General features: G+C 33.7%; 1 protein-coding gene across 5 annotated transcripts in view; it reads left to right on the forward strand.

Moving 5' to 3' along the window:
- The window catches only part of LOC145263747 (polyribonucleotide 5'-hydroxyl-kinase Clp1-like), a 160,043-nt gene that overhangs the window by 55,204 nt on the left and 91,904 nt on the right, over window positions 1-12,935 (forward strand). For all 5 annotated transcript variants that reach the window (XM_080120762.1, XM_080120763.1, XM_080120764.1 and 2 more), the window contains exon 2: window positions 11,288-11,371. In XM_080120762.1, coding sequence (XP_079976888.1) covers window positions 11,288-11,371 — 84 coding nt within the window. The remainder of the gene's footprint in view (window positions 1-11,287; window positions 11,372-12,935) is intronic.

Below are 12,935 nucleotides of genomic sequence, written 5' to 3' on the forward strand. Positions count from 1 at the left end.
TCGATTACATGTAGAAAGTGGAGAGCTAGATTAGCCAGTCGATAACTGAGAGTTGTGTAGTAGAGATGGCAGTCATAGGAGCACTGGATTCAGAGAATGAACACCTGTAGTTGTGGAGAAAAAAACGATGTGCCACATCGAAACCAACAACTCACAACCACAGTAAATGTAAGTATGAAACAACTTGGTTGTTAAAGTTTTTTGTGAGAGTCATGGCTACATTTTAGGAGCATGCTGGAACAGACAAAAATGTGATTCAAAGTATGTTGTTCTTTGTCTAGCGCAAATGTAAAAGATGTTTATCCTTAGTCTATAAACTGTTTAGTATGTCGAAACATAGATGCGTACTACACACACACACATCAACAAGATAAACATGCACTAGATAACATATTGGAAGACGTCACACACATTAAATAGACAACATGTTAACAAGATAAAGAGACTCATTATGTACAACTGACATACATATATATATATATATATATATATATACACACACATTATATACACCCCTGTATATAACACAAGTCTAAATAATTACCAAAGCAACATAACTTGTTCTTGACTAAGTTACTTGCAAACCTTTTCAGTTACTGTAAATGTTGGGTTTAAGAAAAGTAGCCATATTTGTTTAATCAAAGGAAGTAAGGACCATAACATAAACATTGACTATTTCACTCGCTGCTCAGAACCAATAGTTTTGGTAACTTAAATAACATTTTTTTAATACGCAGATAGGTCACAAATAAAACAAAATGAATTAATTTTAACTAATTTCTCAATGGTATTTCCTTTTAAAGTAATTATTGTCACTAATCATAATGATTATCACAACTATAGATTATTTAGAGTAAACCGGGTGTCAGTATGATTTCAGGGAGCTCTGCTTGCAGAACAATACCAAAAGTGAAAAATGGTCTCAAATTCACAGTCTACTTTCTTTTAATTAATAGGGGAATTGTGTGGTTGAGCCAACAAACGACTGACAAACAAAAAATAACAAGTATACAAAAAATAAATGTTACTATAGTTAATAAAGTTACTTTTCTACTTATCTGACTCCCATTTTGTGTGTTTTTAAATAAGTTTAAATGCTTATTTATTTATTTATTTTTTCCGTCTCAAATATTTGGTTTTCAGGAGTAGTTAGCCCCGACAGCCGCCTAGATTTTTCTTCATGGGAAACAAGCCGGCAGCTGTCTTGTTGGTTTAAAAACTTGTAAAAAAACAAATCTTTGAGATTAGAAAAGAGCATTTTAAAATTATTTAAAAACCACAGAAGTAGGTAGAAAAGTAACTTTTATTGTCTATAGTAACATTTATTTATTGCATATTTGATTTTTTTTTTTTTTTTTACCCCTTTTTTTACTGTTGACTTCACTGCACAATCCCTATTAATAATTTGGAAGACTTCTTGCTTCCAAGACCATGATGAAATTTTGCTGTGAAAGCTCTCATTTTATGAAAAGGCATTCATATTACAAAAATTGAGTTATTAAACAAATAAATGGCTATAATTAATCTCAGGCCAGATTTCTTAAAGTCAAAAATGTCTTGGGTGTTTTTGGACTAATATATATACATATATATATATACAGTTCGAAATCATAGTCGGTTGGTTTTGTTTAGTTATAAAAAAATAAGCTTTGTGTTTTCTTTATTGTTAAAAAAAAGTTATTTTTAGCACACATAGTTTTAACATGTTCAGGGTTTGTCAATCACGTGTGTACTCGTGTTTACTTACAAAAATGGGAGTAGTGACCGAACACACTATTTTGTTTATTTGTTTGTTTGCTTGTTTGCACATTGAACGTTTCCTCAATGGGATGATGTCATCTACTGAAACAGTATACAGCGGATGATGTCATAAATGATGACATAGTCCACTGTGATAAATTGGCCAGCAGTTACGGCTGCTGTTGCTGCTTTCAAGCAAACATACACATTCACAGCTTTAGCAACTATCATTTTATTCTCTGATATCCATCATCTGGAAAGAGAGTTCAAAGACTGGCTGCTCGAATGGTGCAGGGTCTATCGGATTTTCCTATGAAAGCAGACTCAAAAATAAATGAACCTTTTCTCCCTTGAGCACCACTAATTACACTGATATCATTTTGGCCGATAATCTCATCAACGGTCATTATGATATATCTTGTAAACTATTATTCACTACGGCATCTGAAATGATTTAAAAAAATGAAAGCTTGGCAAGGGGAAACCAATCTATAGTTCCCCTTTGCCAAACTTTTGCAAAAAAAACACTCAACTACCTACAACCACTATATACGACCCCCCACCCCCACTCTCTACCTGTATCTAAATCTAAACGCAGATTCCATGAACAAAGCTTTTTTTTCCAGAGAACTGCCTACCTGTGGAACACTGTTCCACTGACCCAATGTAAAACAAGTTTTTGTTGCGATAAATAATCAAATTCTACCCAATTTACACCATTAACGATTACTACACTACCACCTTACATTCATTAACCCTTATCCTCGAGTGGCCTTCGTGTCTTGATAAGTGATGACTCCCAAGTAAAAAAAAAAAAAAAAAGAAAAAAAAAAGCTATACGCAGACACTACAAGAAACTATTTCATCACCAATTTTGATTAAACTGAAGGAGGGTCGCTTTCTTAATCAGAATCCCTGAACTTTGGAATAGACTTCCAAGGGAGGTAATAAATGCATGAATAAAGCAATAATTCAAGGTGAATTTGGACAGCTGCTGGGCTACTGTACCCTTTTCTGTGTAAATTTCTACCACCCTTTTCCTACATGCCAGTTGAAGCATTATTTTTTTTGTCAAATAAAATGAATTTACTAGCATACACGAGGGTGTGGACAAAAACATAGAGGAGTTAAAAAGTGTAACACTTTCTTTTTTCTTTTTTTTAAATAAACTTCCCCCAAGCAAACAAATAGTATATAGAGCTTCGCATATTCTTTGTATTATCCAATTTGTTAATGGGTTAGTGTTTATTTTATTTTATTTATTTTTTTAAATCTTTGATTCACTCCAGGCAAGACATATTGCCACCGAGACATAAGGGGCTACTATAATTAGGGGGCCAGATTAATATACAGAGCATCCTAAGTGGGGAGTTGTATAGCAGAAAGGTATTTGTTCACATTACATTTAAATTTCTGCATGTTGGTACAGATGGGGAAACAGGAAATTCCAAAGGGAAGCAGTCAGAGGAAAGTAATAGAAAGTTTTCCAGCATCTTGGGACCTCTGCAATGAGGGAATGGAATTTTGCTGCTAGTTGTGTTGATTGCGAGTATTTATGTTGAGGGAGTAAAAGTATGGTAATTTCAACGAAGCATATTCTGTAGAAACACTTATAAAACAAGCACAGGGATGCAACATTGCAACAGGAGTGGAGTTTGGTAAATAGTACAGAGCCTATTAGAGGCTCTTTTGTACACTAAGAGAGAAAGATTAGTGGTTGGAGCACTAGCCCAGATGTGGCATCATTACTTCATGCATGGGCAGATGCTAGCTTTATATAAATATAGGATATTGGCGGGCAGGTTCAAGTAGTTTTTTAGCCTGATAGAGGGATACCACAATCCTTGCAGCAGACTTGGCAGAATCTTCTATGTATTTATTACAATTCATGTTATCTGTGACAGCAGAGTGAAAAAAAAAACTTTTACCTCCAAGATGTATCTTTGATGAAATCTCTAACGGATTCATAAGCATCATGGTAATATCGGTGAGATTTGAGGACATTGTTGCCTGGAGAGAAATGATGTGAGAATAACGTGATGGATGTGTAATGCTCATTTTAAAAACGAGCTTAGATCTGATAAAATTTCATCCACAAGGGTATCGAACCAGTTCCTCCTCAGGGTTGGAAAAAATGATGCCGAGATCAGCTGAAAATCTTACTTGGGGCAGTGAAACAGGATACTGAGCCTTTACCTTTATGGGGTTCACCATCAAAGAAGCAAGCGGCCACACGTTTGTGTTTTGTGTGAGCGATAAATAGGTGAACAACACTCTGTTGGTTCTGATGAGATGTGCACAAGAACCGCTGTCATTTGAACTTGGAATCTGCTCAGTACAAAGAAGAGCTATGCAGATTGCGGTGCTGTCGTGGTTGATGGTCTGCATATAAGAACATTTTTTTTTTTTCTGGGGTGAGAGAGGAGACCTGCATACTGTGCTTTACATTTGTTAAACTTTTTTTGTTTTGCTACAACCATAATTGGCTAACTCTTCTATCTGCTATTGTGGTGAACCGTTGCATTTAACATTTGTTCAGGATGCGGCAAATTCTCTGGATTGAGCTGGTCCAACCATTCCAAAGGTAATTCCAAAACAAATATAAGTACAAAGTAAATTAGATCTGATAATCTCATGGAGATTAAATCTGGACAGTATAGAGAGATGTGTGCAGAATAGGAAACTTTGTTAGTATGGTCACATTAAAAGGATGGATGAGAGTTCTTGGGTAAGTAGATGTAGAACAGTTGAGCTAGCAGAACCAGTTAGCAGGTGTAGGCTAAGGAAGTGATAAGGATGGATTCCAGAGAAAGAGGGATAGATAAAAACCTGGTCAAAGATTGGTCAGTTTGAAAGTCAAATTCTAAAAGGTTGAAGTGCCATCACAACGAAATATAAATATCAAGCATCCAAACCGCAAAAAATAAAAATACCACAACTTTTCTAAAGGATGAAACTCACAATTTGAACAAATACAAACGTAAACCATCAACGCAATAAAACAAAAACTTTTAGTAATAAAAAAAATATATTATAAATGCTATAACAAAAATCACTTTAACTTCTCTAATATATCTATGCACCAATCCCATTGGAAAAACCCTCAACAAGTTTCAGTATGAAATGACCTAAAAGGTTGCATTGCTGTAAAACCAAACAAATTCTAAAAGCCATTAAACATGCTAGCATGTAGAATAGATGCTGAAGCGAATATGATTTTGAGTAATGGTAATTGTTTAGGATTGACGGTTTATTAACTGTTACTTAAGAGGTGATCAGCATTCCAAGTGGGCTACAGGCATCTGTGCTAGGAGTTGGTGGAGGTAATAAACATTACAATAGTAATTTTTAGGTAAAGTTGTATTTCAGTCACCAAAATTATTCAGAGTGAAATGATTTTTGCAGAGTTTTTGCATTACTCCCAAATAACATGCGTTTGCTTGTACTCTGTTATAGTACATATAGCATTAAAAACAATAAGTTCTAGCAAGTTTCATATGAAATGATGGTTCCAATTATAACTGGGTGGGTCTCTTTTGGGTTGTCCCTGATCCACTTATAGATAGCTGCATCTCTTTTGACAAGTCTTTACATTGCAAGTGTAAGAGTCACATTTGCAGGTGTTTTTTTTTTTTTTTCGAAGTGGCGACTATAAATAATTTGGTGATTGTATGTTTTTTTTTTTTGTTTTTTTGTACTGACAATCTTTCAAAGTTCATTACTGTATGAAAAATGTCTTTTCAACCTTTATTTCTTTTTAATAAAGCAAGCAAAGTCAAATTACTTAAACAAAGAAATTTTAATACTCTTTTTTTGTTCTTTTGTTTTAACAAAGGCTGTTTAAAAAGCATCTGAAGAATTTTGAATGTTTATGCCTTTAAATCTTAACATAAAATTTGGTGTATATTTAGAACTAGCATTTCAGCCTGGCGTTGCCCGGGTGTTTGGAGGTGTGTTGAGCAAAAAGAAAAAAAAAAAAAAAAAAAGTGGTAGTAGGAAGGCAGGCTCGAACCCGTATCGGGAAGAAGGAAAAGAACGGGAAAAAAACGTGAGGTCTTTGCTGTTACGACCACCAGCAAATCGGAACTGACGTAGGTTTAAATTAAGGCAAGACAATCAAAAATATCAGTGAAAAAAATGACCCCTCCCTATTGAAAAGTGCCTAGTTGAAGGTGAAGAAATAAATGCTTTTAGCCAATTTTTCGGTATTTGTCGTCTGAAGATTCGAGCTTCAAAACGATACTGATCTTGTGAAATTTATATATTGGTAGCTCAAATTTTCAACCCAAACCGATTAAAAAGCTTGCCCTATCTCTGAATACCCTTTATATCAAATTTCAAATGTTTAGACCAGAAATTGTCTGAGTAATTTGGTAGAGACTGCAGAGGTCAAATTTTTTTAAACTTTGACCCCTATTATGACCCTTAACATTTATTGTTTTGGGTTCAAATCAAGTTATTAAGTTAGATCCATGTCCAAGGAACCTATATCTAAAATTTCAATTGTTTATACCCAAAATTGGCGGAGGAGTTTAGTAGAGTTTCAAAGTTCAACGATTTGACCTTTGGAACTATCAACGTCAAATCGTTGAACTTTGACCCCTTACCAGCCAAATTTCTGTCCGAAAACGGATTGCAAAGATTTTCCCAAATCTCAGTACCCTGTATATCAAATTTCGAGTCTTTAGACTGAAAATTGAGAGTTATTGCGTAGGGAAATGTAGACAGACACACAGACAGACACTTTCACTTTTATAGATATATAGATTACACTTATTCAAAAAAAAGACAGTAAAATCTTTGTACATACTCGTCATGGAACAAAGATGTCATATTCTAAAAATCAAAAATATTGTCTAGTAACTTGTCTATTTGGCTAGTAAACGAAAATATTTAGTTGTCAAAGGTCAACTAAAGATGAATAGAGCCTTGTTAGATTTTATTTATGTATGGTAACGATATGGAGAAGCATAGCAATAAGCGCTCATGGTTGGCATGTGTCTGCTGTAAGGAAGCACTGGCGTGTGAATCTGGAACCCTTCCAATACATGAATTATGTTGGAAGTCCAAGATGGTAGCATAAAAACAAATTTTTCTTTGGCAGGTGTCTTTTGTTTTTGGTTACTGCCTTGTTCCTGTGTGATTTTTATCGTTGGTTAGAGAGAAAAAGAAAAGGACTGCTGTTGCTTATGTGAAAAGGTGAATGTCTTCATCGTGGGTGGGGTGGGGGGAAGAACACAAAATAATCCAACTCGAGTGTGTTCTGTTTTCAACTTAAAAGAATTTACCTGACTGAAATAGGAATTAATTTCCTTTATATATTATTCAGTAACGAAAAATTATAGAAAATCTTTCATTATGTTCACTTGTTACTCAAGGTTGAGCTTACAACAGCTCTGTCTGTAGTGTGATGTTACGTGAGAGTCCATAACTCCTTCTAAGGATTTAGAGGATTGACAAGGCTATGGTTTGGTGGATTTGTGGTGTGCATCAGTTCTGATTACTTGATGTTTAGACTGAAGATGCATAAACTGGAATCAGCTATGCATTGCCAGTACCTATAGTGGTTGCATCGCCAGTACCTATAGTGGTATGGACATGTTGAACAAAGCTCTGGTTGGATAAACAGATGTACACAAATCTCAGTTGCGAGTAACTGAAGAAAATCCAAATATTTAGAATGATTCAGTCAAAGATGATCTGAAGCAATTGGAAGATTGAAACAAACTAATAATAATAGAATTTCATGGAGGAACTCACTTTTGGCAGCCATAACCAATGTGCAACCCACATGTTTTGTGAAAATAAGAAAGCATGATATGAAGAAGAAAGGTCTCATTTATAGATGGGTGCATCCTTTTAGATTGCCTAGTTCAAGTTGTAATGGTGGGTTCATTTTAGATGATTCTGTTCCAAATATGTTTTGGTTAGTCCCTGCAAGATCTGGTCCCAGCTATACATGGGTGAGTCTCTTTCAGATGGTCTGATCCCTGTCATAGCCGGGTATGTTTCTTTTAGATGGTCTATTCCCAATGGCTGGATGAGTCTCTTTTAGATGGTCTAGTCTCCGTCATAGCAGAGTAGAGCCCTTTATTGGTACTAATTATTGTCTGGTTTCTTTTAAGTTCAATTCCTACTTTGAACTAGCATTCTATTGTAAAACTAAATAATTCAAAAATTATTTTGAGAAATTTGGATAAAGTCAAGTCACAATCAGGGCTCTACAGACAAATTTATCTTTAGTTGACCTTTGACAACAAAATATTTTCGCTTACTACCCAAAATAGAAAAGTTACTAGCCAAACCCTTATGATTTTTGGAATATGACATCTTTGTTCCATGATGAATACATACATCAAAGATTTTTTTTGTATTTTTTGTTAAAATAAATGTAATTCTAAATGTGCGCTGAATTTTGTTAAGATTTGAAGTTATAAACATTCAAATTTCTTCAGATGCTTTTTTATTAAAAAGAAGAAAGCATATATTGTTCTATTAAACAAATGAAGGTTGAAAAGACATTTTTCACTCAGTAATGAGCTTTGGAAGATTGTCAATGAAAAAACACAATCACCAAAAGATGAGCATTTTATTATTTTTAGTCACAAATATGACTGTTTCACTCTCAATGAAAAACCCTGACAATGAAGTGAAATTAATATTTTCTTTGTCTTCTGTGAAGCAGATAAACCATCTGCATATGTGATAAGAATGCAATTTGTAAAGATTGTCAAATTTATTCTTTATCTTTGATTCATTATATTTTTTTTTCTTTAATATATAAAACTAGCAAAAGTACCCGTCGTTGACTGGTTTCAAAAACAGCCTACAGAAAATGGACTCTGATTTATGAAAGTATGATAGGTTATGAAAAGGAAGGGTTGTAAATTTGGGTTGAATTTGGGGGTATCAAAACCAAAGCAAAATATGATGAAAGTAAAAATAAGATAGATAAACCCCATAATTTATTATACCATACCTGTTCACACTGAAACACTTATCACAATATTCTGTGGATCTATATTAAAAAACCTTGTTAAACTTTGTGACATATTTCCATTCTATGGAGGTCAGGCGCAAACGAACACCCCATAATTTTATTATACTATATTTCTTCAAACTGAAACATAATTATCAAAGTATACTTACACAGATAGATATGAAAAGTCTTTATTAAAGTTTGTGCCTATTTCCATTCTATGGAGGCCAGGTACGAACGCAGACTCCACAATTTTATTATACCATCCCTATTTAGGTTAAAACATACTTACCAAATTATTCTTATGTACATCTATATCAAAAACCCTTGTAAACGTTTTTTTTTTTAAATTTTTAAGTTTTTTATTTCCATACTTTGTGGCGCGAACGCAGACCCCACAATTTTAATGAACTACCGTTCTGCCAGATCAAACATACCCATTCCTGTGTCTCGATACATCTATCATTATATGTGATCAGTTTTCTACAATAGTCAACCATATTCGTGACCAGACACACACACACACACACACACACACACACACAGACGTTCAGCTTTATATTATAGATTATCTTGTTGAATTCTCAACTTTTATCATATATAGCTTAAAAGCTAAAAAAAAAAATCTATTTTGTTTGGGTCCCTCAGTTATTCTTGTTGATTGGTCTAACATGTTAAGAACAGAAAATTGTCATTTCTTTTATTCCCTTCAAATGTGTTCTTTATTTTGGTTATGAAACTTTGGAATTTACTTTGTGTTTTTGTTCCTTGGAGAAGGTCAAATTTGGAAAATAATTTTTTGTAGTCTTCTGAATTTCTATATTTGATCAGCGATCAACTTTTTATTAGTGCCCATTTTCCAGAAGTTCATCATTGGAGGTATCCACTGAAGATTACATCTACTTGTTTCCATTTCTGGTTCAGCTCAATATTGTTGCTCTCACAAAGCAGATCCCAACAAGACTCTTTCCAGTCAGTGAGGATCTTATTTTTTTTCAAACAAAAAATCTTTTGGGTGGTTTGACTTTGTCCAGAGGTATTTTCCTTTCTCTGTGCTTGCCTCTTCTTTGGTCAAGCATCCAACAACTGCACGTTTGCCATTTATATGCACCAGTAAAAGATGCTGCAAAGCACATGTTTACATCAGTAATTTTCATTAGTAATAATCCACATTACATCTCCAGTCATGCACTTTACCTGTATGCCTGGCAAGCCTGATATAGGTATTTCTTTGATTCTTATAAGCTTGCAGCATAAACTGTTCCTTACTGTTTGAGAATGATAAATACATTTCTTTTTAAGTAAAATACACACCAAGTGCGCTGAAAAGCCAAATCACAATGTCATATTAGGAAAAAAAAAAAAAAAAAAATATTTGACTTGTTTGAAATTTATAATTTAAATATATTTCGGAGCCAAACTCCATCCCCAGTATGTTGTTTTGTTTATTTTTTTTTCTTTCTTACCACGTTGTAAAGTTGGAGAAAGAAAAGTTTGTTTAAAGAGCCATGCGTTGTATCTCAGCGGTTGTATTTTGAAATGTTGGAACTGTGAGTTGGCAACGCAAGATTGACTTCAAAGGTAAAGAACAAAAAAACAAAACAACATACTGAGGATGGAGTTTAGCTCCGAAATACAGGGTGACCCCCAAAAAAAACAAAAGCTAAATGGAGGCCATGTAGAACGGAGAAAAAAAGGTCAAAGACCCTGGTGTTTTCATGTGATGTTTTGAATATAATAAACTAGTTATGACCAAAGTTTCACTTCATTTCATTCAGACAAAACACTAAGAAACGGGGCCTAATTATAGATGGGTCCCTTTTTTTTGGGGGGGGGGGTCACCATGTATCAAAGAAATACCTATTAAATTATAAATTTCAAACAAGTAACATATTTTTTTTTTATTTTCCTAATATTACGTTGTGATTTGGCTTTCAAGCACACTTTTTTTCTTTTTCTTTTTTTTTTTTTTTTACATAGGCATCACCACATTATCAAGGCCAAGAGGCCACTCAAGGATAAGGGTTAAAGAGTGTACAGTAGAAATTGGACAATATAGTAATCATTAGTAATGAAAATTTGGTAAATTTGATAAGTTATATGGAACGGCTCATCAAGAACTTATTTACGTTAGACTTGAACACAACCATATTGTAGTCAGCCGGGAAGCAGGAAAACGGAAGACAATTCCACAGACGTGCAGTTCTAAGAAAGAAGCTTTGTTCATGGAATCTACGTTTAGGTTTAGGCACAGATAAAGAGTGGGGGTAATTATTGATAGTGTTTACAGCTAGACGAGTGTTTCTTGTGAAAGTTTGGCGAGGGGGGACCATAGATTGAAGCTCAGTCGAAAACTTTCCATGAAAATAATGATACATCAGAGACAAACTCGCAACATCTCTTCTGTGAGATAGAGGTTGCAAGGAGGAGAAAAGGACATTTCCTACAAGGCTACAAAGTCTATTTTGAACTCTATCAAGGCAGGACAAGTCTTGATGCATATTTTATTCAAATTAAATTGTTTTCTATAATGAAACTCACACCCTTGACTTTTTTTTTGCTTAACAGTCTGCACATACAGAAGAATATAAGTTGGACCCATTCTGTGAACTTCGTATTGAAGTGGACAGTGGAGCTGAATTAGAAGTTGAGGTAAGTAATCTGTGTTATTTTTTATTTATTTTTTTTTCACCCAATAATTTATCTTTTATTGCCATACTAGCTAGCTTACCTGGTGTTATGAAGGGGAACCTTGTATAAATTCCTTATATTATTACTTTTAAATTTCTATAATTTAAAAATTATAAATAGAAGAAAAGAAAATAAAACAGACCCAGCAATATTATCTTAAAAATACAGCGTGTATTTAAAAAAATTTTTTTTTTTATTAGACGCACCAAACTTTATATTGATAACTATTTTCTTTAATTGCAGATTTGACAACTCTTGATTATTTTAACTTCAGCTTAGTTTGGCAATTCATAATTTAGCAATTGTAAATGATATGATCAATTTACCAAGGGAAACGTTTGATGAATGAATGATTTAACTGAAATGGACCTGTCAAAGTAGTGGTTTTACTCCATTAGATGATGAAATAAAATATCAAATATTCTTCACTGATATAAAAGAGACACTACAAATATTGACTTATTTATGGGTCTTTTTTAGTAACAATTAACAGAGATATTCGGTGTTATTTGGGAAAAATTATCTTCAAATTTGATAGTACAGTATAAAGTTTTCTTAATTTTAATACATAGTTATAGTGTCTTGAACAGTTTTTTTTTTTTTTTATCTGGTCCCCTGACAAAAGGAGGGTGGACCTGTAAATTCACCCTTGTCTGTTCATCAGTCTGCACTTTTCTCACTAACTACACCTTGAAATTTTTTAAAATTTTGCACAAACATTAAACATGGTATGAGTAAAAAAGTAAAAGAACGGATATTCTGCCCCCCCCCCTCCCCGATTGCCTTTCAAGTTAAAATGGCTAAAATTGACATTTTTGTGCTTATTAAAAAAAATTGATGCCTTGGATTTTATAAAACTTTCTGAAAAGTTGTAACTGATTTCTATATAATTTTGTTTGTCTATACTTTGCGGTAACTCTTGCGTGTGCTCCAGGAGCTCTTTTAGGGCTAATAGAAACACTCAATTTTTGGGACTATTTTACCATATTTGTCCCAAATTTTCTGTGTATATCTATTTATTAGCAGTTTTGCATGGTGCTGAACTCAAATTTAAATATTTTAAGGCCTTGGGGACTTTTGGGGTTAAATGGGAGGGGAGGCAAATGATAGACTTAATCATTTTTTTTTTTTTTTTTTTTTTTTGCATGGTGCAGAACTCCAATTTACATATGTTAAGGCCTAAAACTGCACCGTTTGTTCATTTTCACCAGGATTTGACGTCCCCTAGGGATTTACGGGTTGGGGGGGGGCAAATGCTGAACTTAGTAATTTTTTTATGCCTCGTTCTCTGTACATTCACAGAGGACCATGCATGCTTCACTTGTTTTTTTAGTTCTTATGTATATCTAGCGTTTTCATTAATATATATATATGTAAACCTTTTGCTTAATGTGTATCTAATTGGTTTTCTTTAATGGCAACTCATTTGAGGCCATTCTGCATTTATTTAACAAACAAAAAAAAATTTTATTTAGAAAAACAGAATATCTCTTGGGTGGTCTGACTTTGGCTAGAGATATTTCCA

Source organism: Euprymna scolopes, chromosome 39 (genome assembly GCF_053919585.1).
Source record: "Euprymna scolopes isolate OS-2025 chromosome 39, ASM5391958v1, whole genome shotgun sequence".
In the NCBI taxonomy this organism is placed as follows: Eukaryota; Metazoa; Mollusca; class Cephalopoda; order Sepiida; family Sepiolidae; genus Euprymna; species Euprymna scolopes.